Genomic DNA, 26,727 nt, shown 5'->3' with positions numbered 1-26,727 from the left:
AGACTTTAACATTCCACTTACACCAATGGATAGACCATCCAAACAGAAGATCAATAAGGAAACAATGGCCTTAAACAACACACTAGACCAGATGGACTTAGTAGATATATATACAGATCATTCCATCCAAAAACTGAAGAATACACATTCTTTTCAAATGCACATGAAACATTCTCCAGGATTGATCACATATTAGGCCACATAACAAGTCTCAATAAATTTAAGAAGATTGAAATTATACAAGCATCTTTTCTGGACCACAACGGTATAAAACTAGAAATCAACTATAGGAAGAAAATCAGAAATGTCACAGATATGTGGAGATTAAACAAAATGCTACTGAACAACGACTGGGTCAATGAAGAAATCAAAGAACAAATCAAAAAACATCTGGAGACAAATGAAAATGAAAATACAACACACCAGAATTTATGGGATACAGCAAAAGCAATTCTAAGAGGGAAGTTTACAGCAATATAGGCCTACTTCAACAAACAGGAAAAATCTCAAATAAATAATCTAAGAGTACACCTAAAGGAACTGGAAAAGAGAACAAACAAAGCCCAAAATCAGTAGAAGGAGGGAAATAATAAAAACCAGAGCAGAAATACGTGAAATAGAGACTCAAAAAACAATAGAAAAAAATTAATGAAACCAAGAGCTGGTTCTTTGAAAAGATAAACAAAATTGACAAGCCTTTAGCTAGACTCACCAAGAAAAAAAGAGACAAGGCTCAAATAAGTAAAATCATAAATGAAAGAGGAGAAATTTCAATGGACACCTCAGAAATACAAAAGATTATAAGAGAATACTACAAAAAGCTATATGCTAACAAATTGGATAATCTAGAAGAAATGGATAAATTCTTAGAATCATACAGCCCTCCAAAACTGAATCAAGAAGAAACAGAGAATTTGAATAGACCAATAACCAGTAAAGAGAGCAAAACAGTAACCAAAAACCTCCCAAAAAATAAAAGTCCAGGACCAGAAGGCTTCCCTGGTGAATTCTACCAAACATTCAAAGAAGACTTAATACCTATCCTTCTCAAACTCTTCCAAAAAATTGCAGAGGAGGGGAAACTACCTAACTCATTCTATGAAGCCAACATTATCCTGATACCAAAACCAGGCAAGGACAACACAAAAAAAGAAATTACAGGCCAATATCACTGATAAATATTGATGCAAAAATCCTCAACAAAATACTAGCAAATCAAATACAACAATATATTAAAAAGATCATACACCATGATCAAGTGGAATTTATTTCAGGGATGCAGGGATGGTTCAACATCCACAAATCAATCAACGTGATACACCACATTCACAAAATGAAGAATAAAAACCACATGATCATCTCAATAGATGCAGAGAAAGCATTTGGCAAGACAGGGCATCCATTTATGATAAAAACTCTGAATAAAACGGGTATAGAAAGAAAGTACCTCAACATAATAAAGGCCATATATGACAAACAAACAGCTAATACCATTTTCAATGGTGAAAAACTGAAAGCTCTCTCTCTAAGAACAGGAACCAGACAAGGATGCCCACTGTCACCACTCCTATTTAACATAGTATTGGAAGTCCTAGCCAGAGCAATCAGGGAAGACAAAGAAATAAAAAGGATCCAAATTAGAAAGGAAGAAGTGAAACTGTCACTATTTGCAGATGACATGATTTTACATATAGGAAACACTAAAGAATCCACCAAAAAACTTTTAGAAATATTAAATGAATATGGTAAAGCTGCAGAATACAAAATCAACATAGAAAAATCAGTTGTGTTTCTATACACTAACAACGAAGTAGCAGAAAGAGAAATTAAGAATACAATCCCATTTACAACTGCAACAAGAAGAATAAAATACCTAGGAATAAACTTAACCAAACAGGTGAAAGATCTGTACGCTGAAAACTATAAAACGTTGTTGAAAGAAATTGAAGAAGACACAAAGAAATGGAAAGAAATTCCATTCTAGAATTCTTTGGATTGGAAGAATTAACGTAGTTAAAATGTCCATGTTTCCTAAAGCAATCTATAGATTCAATGCAATCCCTATCAAAGTCTCAATAAGATTTTTCACAGAAATAGAACAAAGAATTCTAAAATTTATATGGAACAACAAAAGACCCCAAATAGCTAAAGGAATCCTGAGAAAAAAGAACAAAGCTGGAGGTATCACGCTCCCTGATTTAAAACTATACTACAAAGCTATAGTAACCAAAACAGCATGCTACTGGCACAAAAACAGACACACAGATCAATGGAACAGAATTGAGAGCCCAGAAATAAACCCACACATCTATGGACAGCTAATTTCAGACAAGGGAGACAAGAACATACAAGGGAGAAAGGAAAATCTCTTCAATAAATGGTGTTGGGGCAAACTGCACGGCGACATGCAAAAAAATGAAAGTTGACCATTATCTTATACCATATACAAAAATTAACTCAAAATGGATTAAAGACTTGAATGTAAGACCTGAAACTATGACACTTCTAGAAGAAAACATAGGCAGTACACTCTTCAACACTGGTCTTAGCAACATATTTTCAAGTACTATGTCTGACCAGGCAAGGGAAACAATAGAAACAATAAGGAAATGGGACTACATCAAAAACTAAAAAGCTTCTGCACAGCAAAGGAAACCATCAACAAAACAAAAAGACTACCTAACAGTTGGTAGAAGATATTTGCAAACCATATATTTGATAAGGGGTTAATTTCCAAAATATATAAAGAACTCACACATCTCAACAACAAAAAACCCCAATTAAAAAATAGGCAAAAGACCTGAACAGACATTTCTCCAAAGAAGATATACAGATGGCCAACAGGCACATGAAAAGATGTTCAACATCATTAACTATCAGGGAAATGCAAATCAAAATTACAATGAGATATCACATCACTCCCATCAGAATGGCTATAATTAATAAGACAGGAAACAAGCGTTGGACAGGTTGTGGAGAGAAGGAAATTCTCATACACTGCTGGTGGGAGTGCAAACTGGTGCAGCCACTATGGAAAATAGTACGAAGAGTCCTCAAAAAATTAAGAAAAGAACTACCATACAATCCAGCTATTCCACTACTTGGGTGTTTATCCAAAGCACATGAAAACATGCATGCGTAAAGATACATGCACCCCTGTGTTCATTGCAGCATTATTCACAATAGCCAAGACTTGGAAGCAACCTAAGTGCCCATCAAGGGACGAATGGATAAAGAAGTTGTGGTATATATACACAATGGAATACTACTCAGCCATAAGAAACGATGAAATCCAGCCATCTGTGACAACATGGATGGACATTGAGAGTATTACTCTAAGTGAAATAAGTCAGAGGGAGAAGGTCAAATACTGTATGATCTCACTTATATATAGAAGATAAAAACAACAAAAAACAAACACACAGAGACAGAGATTGGATTGGTGGTTACCAGAGGGGAAGTGGGGAGGGAGGAGGGCTAAAGAGATGATTAGGCATATGTGTGTAGTTATGGATTGTAATTAGTCTTTAGGTGGTGAACATGATGTAATCTATGCAGAAATAGAAGTATAATGATCTACACCTGAAATTTATATAATGTTATAAACCAGTGTTACCACAATTAAAAAAGAAAAAGATATAAGGCCTGTTTGAGGAAGGAGATATTACCATAGATAACTATAAATATAATATGAACTAGCTGTAGTAGACAGAGGAACCTAGCAAGGCCCATTTGATCAAAGTTCTCTCTGTGTCCCATTGTCTCTAGATGGACCAACAAACATTTGTTTACCAAACGTTAACTCTTTTCATCTTTCTGTAAATTCCCTCCTTTCCCTTTGGAGGCCCAGACCCCTTCCCCATTCTCCTTAGTCCAGAATGACATATATACCTCATTTTCCTGTCTTTGGAATTTTTCATGTTTATGTGAATCCCCCATGTGCATGTATTAAACTTTGATTTTCTACTGTTAAACTCCTTTATGCCATTTTAGTTATTTGACCAGCCCTAAGAACCAAGAAGGGAAGGGGGAAATTTCCCCCTCCCCTACAGTTCAATAATGTGTTGTGGATGGATTTTTTTCATTTTAAATAGAGTTTCAGAGTTAGAAGAAATAATGCAGGTCTTCTATTGTAAGCATACATCCAATGACTGTTTTCTCAGATCATCATCCTTTCCAAAGGATGATCCAACGTAGGCTTGCCAGTGACAAAGGTCTCACCACATGACTTGTCAATGCATTCCATCTGTTGGTAGCTATGACTATTAAAAAGTCACTAATAGTGTGTTTACAATAGTTCTAAATTCTCTTCCATTTGTCAATCTTCCAAATATTTGAAGACAGCTATTGTTTCTCTCAAGCTATTGATAATGCTGGAATTATTATGCTAGGTGTTGAATTCATAGAGATTTGTCCTATTGTTTCAGTGTATAAGTTACACATTTTCCATATGTAAATACATATATATCTATAATATTAAAAACTAAAATAAGAACGTTATTGGAGACAGAATTTGGTTGAGAGAGATACGTGACTGAAAACAAAGAATTTGGTTGCAATAGATAGGGGATTGAAAACAAAGGTTTCTCAGTCATTGAATTTTTGAGTATCAGCCACTTCTCTTTAAAGTTGAGCAGTTTTGAAAGCTATTTTACCTCTTTCATGGCTTGGCAAGCCATGGTGTGGCAACAACCCATATAAAGTGGAGGAAGATGGGCATGGAGGTTAGCCCAGGGCCAGTCTTCCTCAGCAAAAAAAAAAAAGAGGAGGATTGGCAGATGTTAGCACAGGGCTGATCTTCCTCACACACAAAAAAATAAAATTAAAAAAAAAAAAAGAAAATGGCAGAGTAGGGAACTCCACAGAATCATCCCTCCCAGAAACACCAAGAAAAAAGGAGGTAGGGGGGACTTCCAGAATCAACTTCACTGGAACCCTGGAACATAGGTTTACAGCGACTAGTTGAACACCTAATCAGGAGAAAAGCCACTGAAACAGGGTAGGAGAACTTTGTGGTGTTTTAACTTACTCTTGCCTCACCCAACTCCCTGGCAGGGTGGTAGTCTTGAAGAAAGCAGCCCCTACTCTTGTTGTGGGTTTCTGATTCCAGAATAAGCAGAGCAGTCCTTGTTCCCACGGAATTGTGTTTGTCTCTTTTGACCTGTGTGGGGGCTCCCTTGATTTAGAAACTAAATCAAGAGGCTTGACTTTTTTTCTCCTCTCTGGAACTCTCTCAGGGCAGAGAAGCAGCTACATGAAGATGTTGCTTGAAAACTTTGAAAGGCCAATGAACAACGTAGGTCTGCCTGGGACAAAAGATAACAGTTGGAGCAAACAATAGACACACTGATTCCTGGAAGGAGAAAGTAGGGAGTAAGATACTTTGGGAAATAAGGACTTTGAAATGCTCCTGCACATACTGAGGAATCTAGAAAGGCACATGCATTTCCAGCAAGGATGCATGCTCAGAAAATACCTGAAAAGACCATAAGCTTTCATCTCTTGCTGTTATTTAGTTTCAGAGAAAGCAGAATATAAAGACTAATGAAGAGTGATAAACGGCCTGGTTAAGTGTTGAGGTGTTGAAAGAATTCCCCAGGACAGAGCCAATTTGAAAAATCTGGAGAATGTTTGTTGGGTTTGTTTTTTCTGGGGGGTTGTTGTTGTTTGGTTTTTTTTGGCTCCATGCATTTTAGGAAATACACTAGCTGACCACTAAGCTAAAGGAACAGAGACTTCAGAGAATGTGACAAAGAATGATTCTTTTAAAAAATAGTTTAGAAAAGTCACTAAACATACTAACAATTACAACCCACAGCAAGCAACAATAACAAATTGTGGGGAGGGGGAGTAATCCGATTTCCAGAGTTACCACATGATAATATTCAATGCCCATTTTCAACAAAAATTATGAAGTATACAAAGAAATAAGGATGGCCCATTCACAGGAAAAATAGAAATTAACAGAAACTCTCCCCAAGGAAGGATAAACATTAGGTTTACTAGACAAAGACTTTCAATTATCCTAATGACAGTTTTTGCAGAAATAGAAAAATCCACTCTCAAATTCATATAGAATCTCAAGGGACCCTGATTAGATAAACTAATCTTGAAAAAGAGCAAAGTTTAAAGACTCCTAATTCCTAATTTCAAAACTTACCACAAAGCTACCCAAATCAAAAGAGTGTGGTACTGGCAGAAAGACAGATATACAGACTCATAGAATGGAATAGAAAGTCCAGAAACAAACCCTCACATAAATGGTCAAATTATTTTTGACAAAGGTGACAAGACCATTCAATGAGGAAAGGACGGCATTTTCAACAAATAGTATTGCGAAAACTGGATATCCTCATGCAAAAGAAGGAAGTTGCACCCTTACCTACATCATATACAAAAATTAACTCAAAAGGGATCGAAGACCTAAACATAATAGCTAAACATATAAAACCCTTAAAAGAAAACATAGGAGACAAGCTTCAGTTATTTCTTGTATATAAGCAAAAAAAAACAGACAACAAAAGAAAAAAATGATAAATTGGATTACGTTAAAATTTAAAATTTTTGTGTGTCAGAAAACACTATCAACAGAGTGAAAAGGCAACCCACGGACAACCCATTGACTGGAAGAAAATATTTGCAAATCATGTACCTGTAAGTGATTAATAGCTAGAATATATCAATAACTTCTACAACTCAACAACTAACAAACAAACAGCCAAATTAAAAAATGAGCAAAGTACTTGAATAATTTCTCTAAAGAATATATACAAATGGTAATAAGTACATGATACAATGCTCAACATCACTAATCATTAGGGAAATGCAAATCAAAACCACAATGAATATATACAAATGGTAATAAGTACATGATACAATGCTCAACATCACTAATCATTAGGGAAATGCAAATCAAAACCACAATGAAATACCACTTCACACTCATTAGTATGGAAGGAAGAAAAAAGCAGAAAATAACAAGTGTTGGCAAAGATGTGGAGAAATTGGAACCCTTTTGTGTTGCTGGTGGGAATGTAAAATGGTACAACTACTGTAGAAAATGAAAGGTGGTGGTCTTAGTCATTCTGGCTGTAACAAAAATATCATGGACTGAGTGGCTTAAACAAGAAACATTTATTTCTCACAATTGTGGAGGCTGGGAAGTCCAAGATTAAGGTGCCAGTAGATTCCCTGTTAGATGAGGGTCTGCTTCCTGGTTCTTAGATGGCCATCTTCTAGCTGTGCCCTCATATAGCAAAAGGGGTAAGAAAGCTCTCTGGGGTCTCTTCTATTAGGAAACAAATGCCATTCATGTGGGTTCCACCCTCGTGGCTTAATCACCTCCCAAAGAACCCACCTCCTAATACCATCGCATTGGGGGCTAGGATTTTAACATATGAATTTTGAGAGGACACAAACATTCAGTCTATAATAGGTGGTTCCTCAAAAAATTAAACATCAATTTACAACATGAGCCAGCAATTTTACTTCTGGATATATATCCACAATAATTGAAAGCAGGGACAAATAGATATTTGTACATTCATGTTCACAGCAGCATTATTCTCAATAACCAAAAAGTAGAAGCACCTCAAGAGTCCATTGGCAGATGAATGGATTAAAAAAATGTGGCACATACATACAATGGAATACTATTCTGCCTTTAAAAAGAAGGACATTCTGGGGCTGGCCCAGTGGTGTAGTGGTTAAGTTCACACGCTCCACTTAGGTGGCCCAGAGTTCATGAGTTTGGATCCCAGGCACAGACCTATGCACTGCTTATCAAGCCATGCTGTGGCAGGCATCCCACATATAAAAAGTAGAGGAAGATGGGCACGGATGTTAGCCCAGGACCAATCTTCCTCAGCAAAAAGAGAGAAGGATTGGCAACAGATGGTAGCTCAGGGCTAATCTTCCTCACCAAAAAAAAAAAAAAAAGGAAATTCTGACACACGCTACAACATAGCTGAACCTTGAGGACACTATGCTAAGTAAAATAAGCCAGTCACAAAAAGACATACTGTATGATTGCACTTACATGAGGTACCTAGAGAAGTCAAATTAATAGAGACAGAAAGTAGAATTGTGGTTACCAGAGACTGGGGGAAGGGGAGTTAGTATGTAATGAGTACAGAGTTTCTCTTTGGGAAGATGAAAAAGTTCTGGAGATGGATGATGGTGATGGTTGCAGAACAATGTGAATGTACTTAATGCCAAAGAACTGTACATTTAGAAATGGTTAAATGGTAAGTTTCATGCTATGTATATTTTATCACAATTTAAAAAGAGAGAGAGAAGTAGAAAAGGGAGGATCACAGAAAGAACAGAAAAGACGGCCATGTCAAGATGAGGCAGAGACTGGAGTTTTCAGATACAAGCCAAGGAACTCCGGGAGCCACCAGAACTAGAAGAGGCAAGGAAGAATTCTGCCTAGAGCATTTGGAGGAGGTGTAGCCCTGCTGACACCTGAATTTCAGACTTCTGGTCTTCTGAACTGTGAAAGATGAAATTTCCGTGTTTTCAGCCACCAGGTTTGCGATAACTTGTTACAGCAGCCTCAGGAACCTAATACAGTGATGCCAGAAGCAAGGTCATCAGCCAAGAGTGACAATGGAAGAGTAAGTGAAGGGGTTTGAGGAGAGAGAGGAGGTGAGAAATTATTGTCCAGGAGTGTGAGAAGGTGAATGGCCTAGAAACATAAAAAATTACCACCGGCAGCATTAGGAGCCCATTTTAGGATCCTGGACAGGAATTTAAAATGAGATTAATCAGTTTCTGTGTTTTTACAAGCCTGTTTATCTGCCCAAGGATGCAGGTGAAGAATCATGGAAACTTAGCTTTATCCAAAGTTATCTTTTCACCAAGAAAGTATCAAGTGAGAGAGAAGTAAAGGAGTTGACAGTATATGTACAGCAGTGATTTTAATGATTGCCTTTTTTTAACTGCTTTAATCTCCAAGTACCTAAAATATACCCTAACACATCATAGGAACTGAGCAAATATCTATTTAATAAATTATTGAATGTCATGATGTTTAACTTATTAGGCTTCTCTGCAAGAACCATAACACAATAGAGTCTGAGCTTCTAAGTGCAATGACTCTTAAGCTATGTGATGCTTTCCACCTGTTCATTTACAACATGACAACATTGGTTTGTCATCTGGTGTGAGTTTTGTAACTTCCCCTTAGCAGAAAGAGGACAAAACTATCAGTTGAAGAGAAACATAATTCAGAGAAATATCTTACATCTCACTCAAGGAAGGTATATTGCTATTGCCTCATGATATAACCCTTTTGCACTATAATAGTTTTCATTATAATAGTGTATTAATATGAGGCAATAGCAAAGCAGTAGCATGCCAATTTAAATTATATTGAAAAATATTGTTTTCGTACTTAAAAGTATTTTCTGGGAGAAATTCCAACTTTAACAGATTTGGGGCCAGCCTGGTGGCATAGTGTTTAAGTTCACACGCTCCGCTTCGGCGGCCCAGGGTTCACGGGTTCAGATCCCGGGCATGGATGTACACGCTGCACATCAAGCCATGCTGTGGTGGCATCCCACATACAGGGAAAAAAATGAAGGAAGACTGGCACAGATGTTAGCTCAGGGCCACTCTTCCTCAAGCAAAAAGAGGAAGATAGGCAACAGATGTTAGCTCAGGGCCAATCTTCCTCTCCAAAAAAAAAAAAAAAAACAAAAAAAGGATAGGTTTGGGCATGAACAACTATATGCAATTTTTTGATACAGTAAATTATTGAGATCTACTCAAGTAAATGCCTAAAGTGAAACAAAAAATCATTTCATTTATATTAAAACTGAGATTGTTGACAATCACAATAGTTTACATCTTTGTTCCCATCTCATTAGGGATATGACGTTGGAACATTGTGGCTGTTTGAGGTGGTACAATGTAAAAGACAGACTAGAATAGCAGCCAAAGACTGCTACTCCCCACTTCCAACTTTAGTAATCAGCTAGTGATGGGGAAAAAATAAAACTGTTTTTTGAGGGCCAGCTTTGTATCAAGAACCATTCATATAGTAGATCTAACTGATAAAGATCAGGGCTTTTGGAGCCACAGACACCTAGGGAGAAAATACCATCCCTACTACTTTCAGATGTGAAATTAGGCAAATTATTTAACATTTGTGAGCCTCAGTTTCCATTTCTGTAAAATGGGGTTAACTTCTACCTCAAGGCGCAGGTGTGAAGTATTAAAATGGTGCATGTACAGCATTAATTGCAATGTCTGGCCTTTGATAAGTAGTTTATTTGCAATTATTATAATTTATTGTTTAATTATTTTTCTTTTTTGATTGTATATTTGTACTGAGGCATAATTTACATTCAGTAAAATTCACCCTTTCTAGTGAATAGTTCTATGAGTTTTGATAACCACATACAGCCTTATAACCACCACCACAAAATATAGAATATTTTCATCATCCCCAAAACTCCCTTGTGGAGAACACTTCTCTGCCACCACCAGACTCGTAACTCAGATGTATTTTAGTCCTTATAAGCTTTTCCTTTTCTAGAATGTCATATTTATGGAATCATGCAGTTGGTAGCCTTTTGGGTCTGACTTCTTTTACTCAGCATAGTGCCTTTGAAGTAATCTCATTTAACATACACATACACATACATTATTATTCTCAGAGAAGGAAAATTACATTTAGGAAGTTAAGAATTGACTCAAAGCTGTAGTTAGTGAAAGACAGAAATTTAGTTCCAGTTTTATTTGTTTCAAAGTTGTATGTTTTTTGTTCACTACGCCATATTGCTTTCTGTTAGCCTGTAGCTATTCTAGTTTGATATGAATTTATTTGTATGTACTCTTAGAAGTAGGTATTTTTTAAAAGAAAAATGATTATGTACTAATAAATTCATTATACCCCTGTGATACATGGAGATAGCTGTTGTTCAACAAAAATTTAAGGAGTATTTTTTGAGTTATATTATGAATCTAGGTTTTAGGAATATCTGATTTTTTTACTGAGAGATTTCATGTGAAGTTTTCTTTAATATATTTTTACACCTGCCAATAATCTTCTTTAACCTCTTAATTCTAGTGCATTCCTAAGCTATTTCTCATTCAAATCCCTGCAACCAGTTTCTTCTCCCTTAACAAAATTAGTCTATACCAAAAAAAAATATTGCTTTCTTGTTGGGACTATGCTGTCTCTGAGCTATTCTCTTCAAGCTATTCTATGGGTTGAGGCATCTCTGTTCAGACTTGTCGAACTAGTTTCATTTCAACTACTTGTAATTTGTTTCCTTATTTCTTCTAGCTGTAGACCTCTAATATCTCTAGAGATGTCATATAGTTGATTAGAAAGTCGAGTTCAGCGGGTGCAGACCTCCAAGATCACATTCTTCCTCCGCAGACGATGTATCGGTAAGTTCGGTTTTGTTTTGTAAATGGCTTGTTTGCGCTACTGTCTGTCAGTGCCTAGATTCCCAGCATGTCAGAGGACAGCCTGTGAGGTGTCCCCAATGGACTCAATCTGCATTGGATCTTGTGAGATTTCTGGAATTAGTATAGCAGCCGGATTAATTAATTTCTGTATGAAATCAATATTTTTGTGATAAAAATCATTATTAGCATTATTTCATGTTGCTAAATTCAATAGTTGGGATTTTAGAAGTTAATGAAAACCTATATTATATTGTGTCCTAATCGATTCAGATGTGAGAGGTATGGGAGGAGGGAAAGGAGTTTATTTGTTTTAAGAAAAGCCTCCTTTCAGCAATCTGACTACATTTAGCTTCCATAGCACTTTCCCTTTATCTGATTTCTCGTGTCCCTTATAGTCAGTCCCTGGGAACTAATACAGATTGGGAGGTCAATAGCTGCAGAAACACTTGCCTTCATCATGGAAATCTCAAGACTCCTTGAGGGGAGGAGAAAGGAAACAGGAGATCCAGATTGGAGAAAATATGTCTGCTCTCTAAAAATTTCCCTATTAAATATTAAAGAAAAAAGAAAAATATGAATTATTTCAAGTTTTTTTTTTTCAAAATGGGGTTTGCTACTTGCAAAGGAAAGGAAAAACTAAGATTCCTTGGTATAACTTTATATACAATTAAAATAGTGATTTTAAACGTCCATGATGACAATAATACTTCACGATTGCTTAGATTCATGCCATTTTCAAAGCATTTTTACATATGTTATTTCATTTAATAGTCAGGACACCCTTGTGAGATAAGTAGAACGGGAATCTTTAACTCCCATTTTAAAGTGAGGAATCTGAGGGAAACAGAAGTTCCAGGGCTTCTCCAAGTCTGCAGAGCTGTGTGATGCCAGAATCAGAGAGCTGCCGTCCACAACTCCTTAAGTCCAGTCTTCCTGGGCTCTTGTAGCCTCTCTAGAAGGCAAGGATTCCACCTTGGGAATTTCAGAGATGAGAATTTGACACTAGATCAGCCACTAAGTTAGTGAACTTCACTGGGCTTCCTTCTCCACTAATAAAATACACGTATGTATCAGTCCTTTACTGAGCACATAGTAATTGTCAAAGGGTCTCTGAGATCCTTAGACAGGGTCTACCAAGCTTCACACATCATCAGCACCTCATAGATGTTTGTTGGACGAATGAATGAGCAAACAAATGTAAATATTTAGCATTAATGTTTGGCTTATTGATTAAAATTCATTGAATTTAAAAATGCATATTCTAAATTTATGGAAATCATGACATTGTAAAGCAGTAGTTCCAACTTTCCATATTTCACAGTTCCAAAATTATCCTCTTTAATATATCAAGTCTCATGATTATAGACACCAAAAGTCCTCTTTTCTAATGAATATTTATGTGTTTACAGGAATGTTTTCAATTTAAGGAAAGTAAATTATAGGAGTAATATTCGGGTCAGTGCTGTTGTTCAGGACATCCATGACACTTGTTGGTAAAGAAAGGGGACAGTGGGAAACACTGAATGTTTATAGTTTCTTTAAGATAAATTCATGGAACCCTAATTCAGGATTTGGAGGATTTGTAGAAGATGGCATGTCACACTAACAGGCAGGCTTGAGGATTGAGGCAAAGCAAACGTTTAATAATTACTGTAACACCCTATGTCTCACCTATGCTAATTCTAAAATGTGTTCTACAGTCATGCTCATCATTCTTACTTCTCTATTAACAAGAAAAACAATGTGGAAGCCTTGTCAAAATACATATGATTCATATCCTTGCTGTTTCTGCTATATTGAACCTTGGATGTCTTCTCTGTGGGTTTTGTGACCCTCTTCTCTACATTTCTGAGATAGTCTTTAGTGTTCTGACTTTGCTGTGACTATCCATTTGCATTTGCAATATCCATACTCCTATAAATTTATTAATTGGGTAATTCACTCACATAAAATCTCAACTATTTATCTCATAAAAGATAAAATATCAAATGACTTCATCTGAGATTGTCATCCTATTCCCAGAAGTCTGGCATCTCTCTCTTCCTATAGCTTATTATAAATGCAAAAATTAGATTCCTTCTCTCCATTATCATCCTTTAGAGAAAAATATAATCCTAGGCAAGTCTTTGCAAGCATTCATGTTTTACATTTCAATTTTATTTTGAATACTAATTTCAATCAACTTGTTAATTTGCCAAGTCCATTCTCTAATATGTTCAAAAAATATATCTTCAGGGGCCAGCCTGATGGTGCAAGCGGTTAAGTGCCAGCGCTCCACTGCGGCAGCCTGGGCTTCGCTGGTTCAGATCCCGGGCACGCACCAACGTACCACTTGGCAAGCCATGCTGTGGCAGCGTCCCATATAAAGTGGAGGAAGATGGGCATGGATGTTAGCCCAGTGCCAGTCATCCTCAGGAAAAAAAAAAAAAAAAGAGAGAGGAGGATTGGCAGATGTTAGCACTGGGCTGATCTTCCTCACACACACACACAAAAAATATATATATATATGTATATCTTCAGAGTTAAAATAGCAAAGTAACATCTCCAACTTACTGATCACTAAACTTTGTATAAATTATCAATTAAATTTTACTGTTCTGTCAGTTTTCAGTGAACTCATAGTGTTTACTATGTGCCATATATGTGCTACATTATATTAGTTCATTTAATTCTCACAACAATTCTATGTTTAGGTACTATTATTATCTCCATTTTATAGATAAAAGAGTAACTAGCCCTACATCACAGGCTAATGAGTAGAAGAGTTGGGATTTGAAGCAGTCTAGAGTCAGAGCTTAACTTTTAAGATATTCTGCTTTTCCTTCTTTTTGATAATTTTCAAGAGAAAACAGCTTTTTGTATTTTAATTTAAACTTTGAGTAAAAGAGTCATAGTGCTAGTCACTCAGTAAGGCTTTATCTATAGTCAATGAATTAAAATGTGTTCATATCATTGAGATTTAAGGCTAGTTTATAGCTTCCAACTCTTCGTTTTGTTTTCCCTCTCTTCCAATTGTCTGGCATGTAGAAAATAATATGTTTGTAGATAAAATAGGGAGGCTGGTGGATATGTATGTAAAATACTTGGAAACCAAGATGATAGGAATTTAAGTTCAGATAAGTATATGAATCCAGAGTAGTGGTAGTTTATTTGTAATTATTATAATAACATCTACCATTTATTATCTATTTAAAAAATATGGATCATTTTCCATACATTATCTCATTTATTCTTTACAATCCTCATATGAATTAGCTATTACTTCATTTTACAGAAAAAGAAAATTGCCCCAGATCATAGAGTTATTGAGCTTTACATTCAAGCTATACACCCATCCTACCCCCAATACATTTATAGTTGTTCCTCTGAAACATCTTGGGCAATGACAAGAAATTGATCCACTGGGGATACAAAAATAATGTAAGCAACATTTGAATAGTATATTATTAAAGGCTTTCACATTCCTTATCAGAGTGGCCTGGTTATGAATGGGACAGATAGCCTTGAAGTCAGACAGAAAAGGACTTCCCTTTCCCTAGCTCTGTAACCTGTGCTGCTCTCCTCATTAGTGAAATGCAGATGATACGGCCTACCCCACCAAGCCGTGGCAACCATCGTATGAGATAACTTGTATGAAAACTCCTGACCTAGAGTAGGAATTTGATATGTGCTCGAGTCTTCCATTTTCTTACATCATTGCTTCACATCTCTGGTTAATATTGATTATCACCAGTTTACAGGCGGGAAAACTGAATTCAGGGAAGTTTCATAAACTTCTCAAAATACATGTAAAAGAGTTACAAGCAGAGACTGACGTCAAAGTCTTCTGAGCCTAAAACGTAGGGCTTATCTGCAACACCAGGATGCCTGGAGATCTGTGCAGGCAGGTGAACACGTAAAGAAATTTTTTTTTAAATCTTTGCCTCGGAAAAACTCTCTGTGTTTTCCTTTACTACCACATGACTGCCACACTCACAACACTTCTGACACCAGCTGTGTGGGATTTTCCTCAAGCAATTCTCCAATACCAGCCGGGTGTCCTATATCAATTCACTTCTGGCACTAACTGGAGTTAGCACAGACCCTATAGGTTAAGGGCTCAGTCCCACAAGACTGCCCCGGCTCCCACTTCAGATGCCAATTGCAAGTCCAGGTTGTTACCCGTGCTTCTGACTGACTGGCTATAAATCAGAGGTTCCCACAATCCCATCCTCTGGTTCGATTAATTTCCTAGAGCAGCTCACAGAACTCAGGAAAACAGTTTACCTTCTAGATTACCAGTTTATTACAAAAGATATTAAACAATATTAATGAATAACCAGATAAAGAGATAACATACAGAGGTCAAGAAAGGTCTCAAGTGTAGGAGATTCTGTCCTCATAGAGTTGGGGTGTGCCACCCTCCCAACACATAGCTGTGTAAACCAACCCAGAAGCTCCTCAAACCCTATACTATTGAGATTTTTATGGAGGCTTCATCATATAGGCATGATCGATTATTAACTCAATCTCCAGCCCCTCTCCCCTTCCTAGAGGAAGGGAGATGGAGCTGAAAATTCCAAGCTTCTCATCATGGCTTGGTCTTTCTGATGACTAGCTTGCATCCTAAAGCTATTCAGGAGCCCCCCAAGAGTTACCTCATTAGAACAAAAGATACCCCTATCGCCCAGAAAATTCCAAGGGATTTAGGAGCCTTATGCCATGAGGGGGTCAAATACCAAATATTAGAACAATAGATGCTCCTAGTGCTCTTATCACTTGGGAAATTACAAGGGTTTTAGGAGCTCTGTGCCAGGAATCGGAGCAGAGACCCGTATACATATATATTTTTTTCCTATTATTTCACAATCTTTAACTCTCGCTTTTGTTACCTTAATGGAAATTTGTTATTTGTGCTATTTTAAATATTTACAGAAAAGTAGTTCACAATGCTTCATTATTTTCAATCACCTGGCACAGATTGAGACAAAAGCATTATAGGTTGTACCATGAGTTGCATGCGGGAAGACACCATGTCTTATTCATCCTTGCCTCCCTAAGCCCAGCATGATGCCTAAAATATAATAGAGACTCAATAAAAGGTTGTGGAAAAGAAAAATAGGTGGATAGATGGACGGATGGATGGATAGTTGAATAGATAGATGGACAAATGAAAGGACAAAGGAGGAATAAGAAATATTGTAATATTTGGTCAATTCTTAAAGGTAATTTGTTAGGACATATTTATGATGTACAAGGCTCTGACCCAGTCATTTGAATACAAACAATTCATTTTTCATAGGTGCATATCATCCCAGCCCGGGCCTCAACCTCCAATCTGATACATAGGTTACAAACTTTAATAGGTGGGACTACACCTTGTGCCAAAAACATTTTAGGACTAAACCAAACACACAAACTACATGACAACATTTGATTGCTATCTTTTCTAGTGAGGTAGAACATTTTGTAATAAGTTTCTGCTTTGTTACTTAATCCCTTATGCCCTTATTAATATTGTACTTGTAAAACAGCATCTCCATTTTATTGTGTCACTCTGGGCCACAGTGGAATACATCTTTTTGTTGATTAATATTGTATTAAAAATATTCTAGGTATTTCCTAATACCCTATCTAAGTTCCCTCCTGTAGGGCAACTCCAAGATGATCCTAAAACCCAAAATACTACTGGTACCAAAATTACCTACCATAAATATGCTCATACTAAAATGACCATTTTATCAGCATGGCTGATGTCTATCAATGAGTAATAATGAGAACAACAAAAATAGTGATAATGGCTCACATTTATATAGCATTTAGTATGTGCTGGTCACTTTACATGAATTAATGCACTTAATCTTCATATAAATCCTATGAGGTAGGTATTAATATCATTTCCATTTTACAAGAGGGGGAACTAGAACATAAAAGGGTCAAATGCCTTGCCTCACATTACAGAGCTAGCAAGTGGCAGGGCTAGGACTTGAACTCTGGTAGTCTGGTTCCGCAGAGTAGGCTCCTATCATTAATGCTGTGGCACTCCCAATTAGAAATCAGTTCAATCATGTTGCATTAATTTAAACTAACATATGCTCTATCCCTAATCCAAAGTCAAAGTTCACCACTATTTAAGAAACGTTTTGCAGCTATAAGCTAGCATAATAAAATTCCACATTTTGCTGATACCTGAAGGTGAGACAGAGTTAAATGCCAGTCATATCTCAGAATACAGCTAGAGAAGACCGTTTTACTGAATCAAGACAAGGCAATTTAGAAGGGACAAGAATCTGAAATTAATTTCACTCATTAAGGTTGGGTAGATGCTATAGGAAAGACAGGGCTGCAAGAATCTGGAGTAAATCCAGCCCAGCAGGCCAGATGTGATAAGCAGTGAGTAACTTAGTCCCTGACAGGAGGTGCCGGGGGATGAGGGTATCCCTCCATGGGGATCAAGTACATCCATGGGGAATCCAGGAAAGGTGTTCTCAATCTCCACTAGTTCACGTTTTCCTCTTCCAGCCTCAAAATTCTCAGTTATGCTCCCTTTATGCCAGTGTGTCCAATTTCCATTGCTGGGACTAGGGTTAAGGCATTTCTCTAGATAGGTGAGGAGTGGAGTGTTGTCTTTTCTGGGGTCCTGATTTTTCTTCTCAGAGTCCCCTGAACTCAGCTCAGTCTGAATCTCTTCATCGTTTTCCACAATTTTCTTTGGTCTGGACTCACAGTGGTATTTTATTCAATTTTGTACCTCTCTCTTTGCCCCACCCCTCACCCTCACCCTCACCCATATGTGGAGTTAGATACAGAAGGAGTATCAGAAGTTTTCTTTGTTTCTTTTTCTTTTTTTAACCTCCCAACAACGAGGCATTCCATGGAGCACCACCATGGTGTAAGTACGTCTAGAGCCATGTTTTTAAAACGGTCTTCTGTAGAACATCAGAATCCCATGAGATCTTAGTAGATATGGTAGTTTTAAAAAAGTACATTTGTAAAAATTTTATTTCAATCCAGTTCAACGAAGAATACTCAAGTATCTGCTAAGAGCCAGGTGGTGTATTAGACACTGGGGTTGTATCAGTGAACAGGATATATACAAAACTAAGACAAAAATGCTGCTCACATCTACCCTCATTTGAAACCATTAAAGGCTCTAGCACTTCTGGGAGTGAGGATCCTATTTAACTTTACTTAACCCATTTTTTCCAAACCTATTGAATATGGGAAGCCTCCCTTTTCCCTACTACCTGGGAATACTTCTTGAGAAATGCCTCAATGCAGTATTTGACTTATTCCTTGTCTTCAAGATCTTGCACACTTTGGGGTCAGAGGACATGAGTACACATAACATCTCAAGAAATAAAACATATATGGAACACATGGCAGCATGGAAAAAAGTGTCAAATTAAATAAAAGCCCTCAAAGTTTACAGACAACCCCAATTATAATCATTAATTTTCCTCATACCCACCTGTTTCACAGCCCTTCTTCCCTCCTCCCATCCACATGACCTTTGTCGCTATTATGGGGGCCTCTGTGAGCAGAGAAGGGAACCCTAACTTTTTGAGAGTTCGTGAGAATTTAAAACCAGTGGAAAGGAAAAAGACATGACAGCAAAAGCTAATTCAAGATTTAATCACAGTGAAGATCAGTGACCTTTCTGATCAGTGAAACAACCTCTATTCTCACTTCATAAAACTGTTTACTTGCCTTTTATGCTGCTTGAAATTCCACACATTACTGATTTGGGTTAACAGGAAGCCTGTTCTGAAACAGGCAAATCACTCTCAAAAGGAAGTTGGACATCACAGAGAAAAATGGTCTTCTGCATACTGGCTGCATGAATTAAGAAAGTTATTCACCTGTAAAATGAAGATAAATAATTCAACTGACAAGAGTGTTTGGAGGATGAAATGTGACAATATATCAATAATTCCTACACAGTCAGCACCTCTAAATAGTAGCTCTTGTTCTTATCACTTTGAGTATTAAATGGTCATTCTAAAATAGTCACAGTATACTCAGACAGATATTCACGTAACAGAGTATATTAGGTCACCACAAAATGTTGCTTCTTATGTAACAAATGACTGAGTTCAGTGGCTCAGAGGGAATGACGATTTTCATTGGTGGAAGGAGAGTTTGGCACTTTGGTACTATAAGAACTTTCCTCCAGGGATGAGCACTGGGTAGGAAAAGAGGAGCCGTTTTCTGCACCAAATGGCTTCCAGGAATTCAGTGCATTTAGCACATTTGTTCAGTTCCATTAGGAACTAAGTAGACTTGTAGGTTGGCCTGGGAAGCTAACCAATAATTTCTCTTTAAATCAGATAGCATATTTGAAACTTCAGAAAACTGTCTTTATGAAGATTTATGTGAACATAATCTGTCTGTAAATTGACATTTGTATAATAATCACCTATATCTACATTTGTATAATGATAAGAAAAATAATCCTGAAAAAGGAAAGATTTGGAGCCGATAAAATGAAAAAGGGCATGTGGTTGACTGTAGAGTGAGCCAAAGTTGCTGCCTTCAGGGAAGGCCTTTCTAGGAAAAGGAAGATCCACGTGGAGTTGGGGGTCCATAACGTTTTGCTAAATCAAGCCATCTTTGAACTCACATGTTTAGAAGTCATCAGCTTAGAGCTTGGTTTCTGAGGAAATGAATATCCCAACTCTGGTCATTAACAATTTACACTGCTCTATATTCTTCAAGGTGTGTATGTTTCAGTCCGTGAGATGGCAGAAAGCAAAGTCATAAAATTATTCAAATTATCGTCATGTTTTCATTGACAATGTCTTCAGAAAAATCATTCCATGGATACACCCTTCTAAATACTAAATAATAAAACTTAATGAAGGTGTAATGGATATGGTAAATTGGATTTTAGGTAGATTATAGGTTGCCTTACTCTGAATAAGTATCATCTGTACTTGCCCTTTCCTTGAAGGAATGCAGAATGCCAATTAGGTCAGGATCAGGGATTACTTTTAGCTTTCTTCTCATTTTAATTCCCAAAAGTTCACTTTATATTCCCCCAAATTATTACTTAAATAAAATATCTCTTAGTCTTCTAATTGTGTGCTTAACACAGAATTCCTTTTTAATGAAATAGTTCACCACCACCCCCACAAAAATTAGAGAAGATTTAAAATCTCACATGCTTTCTTTGAAGGCTATAGATTTCTGTCCATTTTTATGAAAGTCATAATATTTTCAGTTGTGACAAAATTCTAAGATGGCCCCCAAGATTCCCATCCCCTGGTGTACACATTCCTTCTCCCAGTTATTCAAATACTAATCTAGGTGCTGTTGTGAGGGAATTTTGAAGATGTGATTGAAGTCTCAAATCTGTTGACTTTAAAATGAGGAGATTATTCCTGGTGGGCCTAACCTAATCAGGTGACACCTTAAAAAGGACTAGGCTTTACCTGGAGAGAGAGATTCAGAATGTGAGAGAGATTTGATGAGTAAGAGATTCTCCATAGCTGGCTTTGAAGACAGAGGGGGCCACATGGCAAAGAGTGTGGATGGCATCTAGGAGCTGAAACAGGCCTCTGACATACAGCCAGCAAGAGAACAGGGACCCCAGTTCAGCTTCAAGGAACTGGGCTCTGCCTCAAACCTAAGTGAGCTTAGAAGAGGATCACAAATATCAGATGAGATAGCAGCCCCTACTGACATCTTGATTTCAACCTTGTGAGATCCTGAGCCAGGCCACATACATAACTGTGAGCTAATAAATGAGCGTTGCTTTAAGATGCTAAATTTGTGGTAATTTGTTATGCAGCAATAGAAAATTAATGCAACAGTGTTTGCTTTATGGGTGCAGGTAAAGCAGGAAAAAAAATGCATGAGCACAATGCAGCATCTCTACTTACAAACAGGCTAGATTCCAAAGGAGTTACTAAGTATATTTCTTGTCAAATCTGAAGCAATATTATGCAAATCACTAGCAGAACCTCTCCAGGAAGTTGATGATGCATGTTTGCTTTTATGCATTGCTTGTTCATATTCATAAAAGTTGATGCTAAGTTGAAAGTTTATTCACATAGGATTAAGCAGCTGCAGCTTTAACCTCTGGCTCCTGCAGCTTTTGTAATTTGGCATTGTACACCTGTCATAGCCCCAAAGGTTTTCTCAAAAGAAGAAACACTCTGACAACTTATCACCCTTGTTTGTTGATCACCATTTCCCCCCAGATGCTCACAACTCCTTGTATGAGATTTGTGGACGTGACTGGCACAGCAGTGTGCATCATACATACTTGAAGCAGTACGCCAATGGGTATTGAACTGCTCTTCTGCTTTGAGTTCCACAGTTTAGTGTGAGTTTGTGTGCATCGGGCTGGTGGGGACGTGATCTTCCTGTCGTCTAGTTTTTCCATTTGACCTGCTCAGAGGAACTGTGCTCTGATGGGGAGCTAGATTTCTAAGCTCATAAATCTCTTTGAGTTCAAGCCTTTCTCCTTTGGTACTTTTGTATTTTTCAATGACTTAATACTGATAAGATTCTCTGAGAAAACGAATGGTCAAATAAATGAAGAATGAATGAGTGAGTGAATAGATGAATACGTAAATAATAAATCTATTTAAGAATTAACATGCAACCAAAGGAGAGGCAGTCTGGCGCTGAGAAAAAATAGTGTCCTAGAAGTTGGAATACGTGAGTTTGAAATGACTGCTAGCTCTATTATATTGGAGAAGTCACTTAATTATCTCTGGGCCTCAGTTTTCTCATCTGGAAAATGCACTATACAGAAAATACATTACACCCAATAGTCTCCAAGTTCTTCTTCATTTCTGAACCACTTAAGAGGCTAAGTGATGTTGTATCCCACGGAGTTTCTGTTTGTTGCTATATTCTGGCACCTTAGCTCTTGTCCATCAGAGGACATGCTGCCTTTCCACAGCCAGTTGTCTAGATTCCTTTTAATCAGTCAGTGCACACATTGTCGATATTTCCCATACCCAACAGAATTCAGGTCTCTCAGGTTCCACTAGGTTTATTGGCTAAATGTATTATTATGCCAAAAGTATAATCTTTTTAACTATTTAGGTCCAAATAGTTTGTATCTTTTATGTAAAATATTTTTATATATAAAAATTTATATATAAATTACATATATAATATTTTTATAGTAAAAAGAAAAACTTACTGTAAATCAATCAATATTTATTAAAAGTCTACTTAGCACAAAGTATTACACTAAATCTTATCAAGGAAATATGAAAAATAACTTCTGCCTCTCCAAAATTTGGCTTTTCAGTGCACACATGAAAAGATAAATTCTAACGAAAGTTATAAAAGCTTGACTATAATGGCAAGTTGTAGAGGAGGAGCACTAGAAGATGAATTAGATGACCTGGGTCCTTTTAAGCCACTTGACTCTAACAAATCAGGTATCCTCTATCTCAGCTTCTGTTATTTCATATATAAGGTTTGTATAATACCTGCCTGACTCTCATGGGTTTATGAAGTTCCTACTCTGTACTAGGCACCTTGTTAGGTCTTAATGATAAAAAGATGAACAAGATTAGTCCAGTCCATTGTGGAGTTTATAGTTAGGTATAGGTTAATATTCATGCAAATACTTGATACGATGTGATTAGCTCTATTGTTTATCATAAGGTGCTAGAGGAAAGGTAAAGAGTTAATTTCTTTCTCCTAAAGTGTCGAAATCGCCTCTAATTCTGATGTAAGGCAATATAAAATATACAGCATCACTTTTGAAGTAATCTTGCCAACTGAATTTAACCAAAATCTAATCAAGTCTTTAGATCTAAATTTAAGCTTATAGGAAATGAAAGGGATAGAAAAACAAGTTAAAGGGTATCACAAGAAAGCATTCAGACAAGTCCAGAAGATGGACATTCTAAAGGACAAGTGGCTTGATCTCTTCAACAAGTCAATGTCATTAAAAATTAAAAAGGAAGCAGGACTCTTAGATTAAGAGACGTACAAGACATAACAACCAAGGACCTATGTGGTCCTTGATTATGTCCTGGTTTGTACAAACCGTCTGTAAATATAATAGGGACGATAGTGGAAATTTGAAGATGGATTGGGCATTAGAAGATATAGGAAAAATAGTGTTAATTTTTCAGGAGTGTTATGGTATTGTAGTTGGAAATATCCAACATATACAAAAGTGTATATATATAACAACATAAAAAGTGTTTATAATAATGATTTGGTGAAAGTTCATGATATCTTACTTCATATTATATAGCAGCAAATAAATGAACAAAGCAAATACAGCAAAAATGTCAATAATTGATAAAATGATATGATGAATACAGAGGTTGTCTATTATACTATTCTTTCTAAATTTCTGTGTGTCTGAAAGTTTTCAGAATAAAGAGTTAAAAAGTAAATAAGATAATAGATTTGAAATCACTTTGTAAACTCTAAAAAGACAGATAAAAGAGATTTTTTAAAAAAGTATTGGGTAAAGAAAGAATGGTCCTTTTTCAAGCACATGTGCTATTTGGACCACACATTAAAAGAAGTCAGGACTGGCCACCACAGAGAGCCACCAAATGCCTCTAGAAACAGAAGCCAGGAGCAAATTTATGGATTCCCAGATCCTGATATTTTTAACACCTTCTCTCATGCCAAGATGACCTTGACCAAAATTGAAGACTAACGTCTTCATGCTAGGAAAGGTAGGCTAAAGCAATTTGCACTTACCATGGAGAACATTTCAAAAAGCCTGTTAACAGTTACAACGTGAGAATAACTGGTGAGTTTTCCTTTTTGCAGAGCAGTAGGATTTGGTACCCGAAACAGGATTTGGTACCTGAAACCATGGATGATCGCCTTTCTTGTTGTGTTATTACTGACAGTAGTAGCAGTGGCCATCGGTCTTCTGGCTCATTTCTTAGTCTCTGGTAAGTAAAATTATAGATTTCGCTGTTTGATTTCATTTTTCCATAAAGCTTTATTTGCATATATGTAAATGCAATGTCATCCAAAAAAAATTGTAATTTAACCAGTAAATGTCCACATTCAGAATTTTTTTTGTTTATTCAATCATTTCATCAACAAATAATTACTGAATACCTATTACATGTGAGTACATTTCTGGGTACTCAAGATACAGCATTAAGCAAAGCAGACAAATTTCCCATCTCATTGGAGCTCACAGTCTAGTATTCTTTGAGAATCTACACAAAAGATCAAAAATAGTAATTATCTGAAATTTATTAGTAATCATAATAAACTCTAATCATTCATTGTATATTCAAATGAAAAACTTATGATAAATGTTATTAAGTTAGTTACTAAAATTGGCTTTCTCACTCATCATTTCCTGTCCACTAACGTTTCTAGGGCAAAAGAAAAGCACATGTCCAATGAAATAATGAATTTCAAAATGATTGGTAAACTATAAGTATGACATAATGTTATTACTTATTTTTAGAGAAAAAATTTTACTCTTTCCAAAATAATACTCAGGATTTATTTTTTCATTGCCTGATATATTTATACTCACACAAAAAATGCACATCAGAATTCTTTTTATATTGCATCTTTCTCTGCACTCAGCGCAAGTCATTTATATTTTTTGACAAATCTCCGCATTGTCACTCTCACACAGATGTATGTGACAAAACAGCCAACTCAGGCTGCTTACTTGAATGGTCTTATCTGTTGTCACCTTCCTCAGACTTGACGGGGGTGTGAAGACTCTATTAGGAGTTTTAAAGGGCTTGAGAACATAGTCTGGGCCCCATATGACACCCCCGTCTGTAGTTTATGCCAATGGCAAAAGTTTCTCAGGTCAGTTTATCCGACTGCACAAAAGCCCCTTTAATATGAGTATAAGGTTGGATAACAATATGGATTATATAGATAAGTAATCAAGGGGACCAAAAAAGCACTACAGAGTCCAGAGATGTCCCACGTAGGAGATATGCCATCCTGAGATCCCACTTTCTTTCCTAGGTCCATGGCTGGGGAACCCAGTGTGTCCTCCCTGAGCCAGGCTCCCCAAGGAGAGGGGTTATTTTGTGGCTGTTCCATTCTCTATCTTTAACTCTTTGTAGCTTTCTTCCTCCCCAGGGCTGTACTCCCAAGATTATCAGACTCCTCAGAGTCTCCATTGCTCTCTGTTTTCTTACCTTTCCTGATAGCCAAGCAGAAATCTGATTGATTCATCCCTGTTACACATCGTTCTCATCTCCAACCTCAGATAGTTTTTCCCTGCCTTTCTTTCCACGTCTTTCTTAGGGTGCTGGCTCTCGTATTACAAATCACAATTTACAAGGATGTTTATTTACATCTACTTCCAGTAAAGTATAAGGTGGTATACATTTTACCTCAGTAAGGGGCAATATGGGAATCAAACATTCCACCTCTAGAGCCACGCTGTCTGGGTTTAAGCTTGGATAGGGCCACTTACTAGTTAATAGCACAGGGCAAGTTACTCAACACCTCTGTGCCTCACTTTCCTCATCTGTGGAATGGGGGTGATACCAATCTTAGAGAACCGGCATGAGGATCAAATGAGTTAACATATGTCAAGTGCCCAGAACAGTGCTTGGCACATAGTAGGCACTTGATAACTACCAGCTACTTTTACTAACATAAAACGTTAATCGTTATTTTTATTATATATTTTATAAACTAAATTAGAAAGAATCCCAGCGATACATTCAACACTTCATATTAGTCTCATTACAGTTGAGCCTTAGGTCCTGAAATTTATGCCTAAACTACTTAATTTCCTGCTTTTCCTTTTCATCACAGACCAGAAAATGGAGTATTATCACGGCACCTTTAAAATTTCAGATCTACAAATCAATAGTAATTCTGGACAAAACAGCATATACCAACTTAAGGACTTACGGGAGATGAGCGAAAATATGGTAAGTCAGATAAAATTCGTTCTATCATAGATGGGTGAGATTGCAGGTGGAAGGAATTTTGTGGATCGTTTCCTTCAGTATTTCTCAAAACATGATTTTCAGAACCTCTGCATCAGAATCATCTTGCAGGTTCCTAGGCCCCACTTCACTGAATCAGTGTCTGATGGGCTGGGTAGGTGGGGATAGGAAAGTAAGGGAATCTACATTCTAAGAAACCAGTGATTCTGATAAACCACTCTTTCTAACTCAACCACCTCCTTTAAAGGGGAGTGAACAGAGGCCAAGGTATCCTTGCCCATTGCTCCCCCCATTCCACACAATATTACCCAAATGGAAAAGCTTAACCAGAAGCGGTTATTGGTAAGATCACATGCTTTTCTTTTAAGACCATAAAATTTTAAATATTTTTTAAATATCTGAGAAAAGGAAAGATAATCATAAATGTTCA

The 26,727-nt window shown here is 36.8% G+C and overlaps 1 protein-coding gene across 1 annotated transcript in view; it reads left to right on the top strand.

Annotated features, from left to right (window-relative positions):
• The first annotated feature begins 11,395 nt into the window (after nt 1–11,395).
• The window catches only part of LOC131409237 (transmembrane protease serine 11A-like), a 47,429-nt gene continuing 32,097 nt past the window's right edge, over nt 11,396–26,727 (top strand). The window contains exons 1-3 of the mRNA XM_058546332.1: nt 11,396–11,403; nt 24,172–24,299; nt 26,161–26,279. Of these exons, the coding sequence (XP_058402315.1) occupies nt 11,396–11,403; nt 24,172–24,299; nt 26,161–26,279 (255 nt within the window). The remainder of the gene's footprint in view (nt 11,404–24,171; nt 24,300–26,160; nt 26,280–26,727) is intronic.

This window comes from Diceros bicornis, chromosome 8, assembly GCF_020826845.1.
Source record: "Diceros bicornis minor isolate mBicDic1 chromosome 8, mDicBic1.mat.cur, whole genome shotgun sequence".
NCBI lineage: Eukaryota > Metazoa > Chordata > Mammalia > Perissodactyla > Rhinocerotidae > Diceros > Diceros bicornis.
Note: the sequence above shows the minus strand (reverse complement) of the source record. Positions and strands in the feature narration are given on the sequence as shown.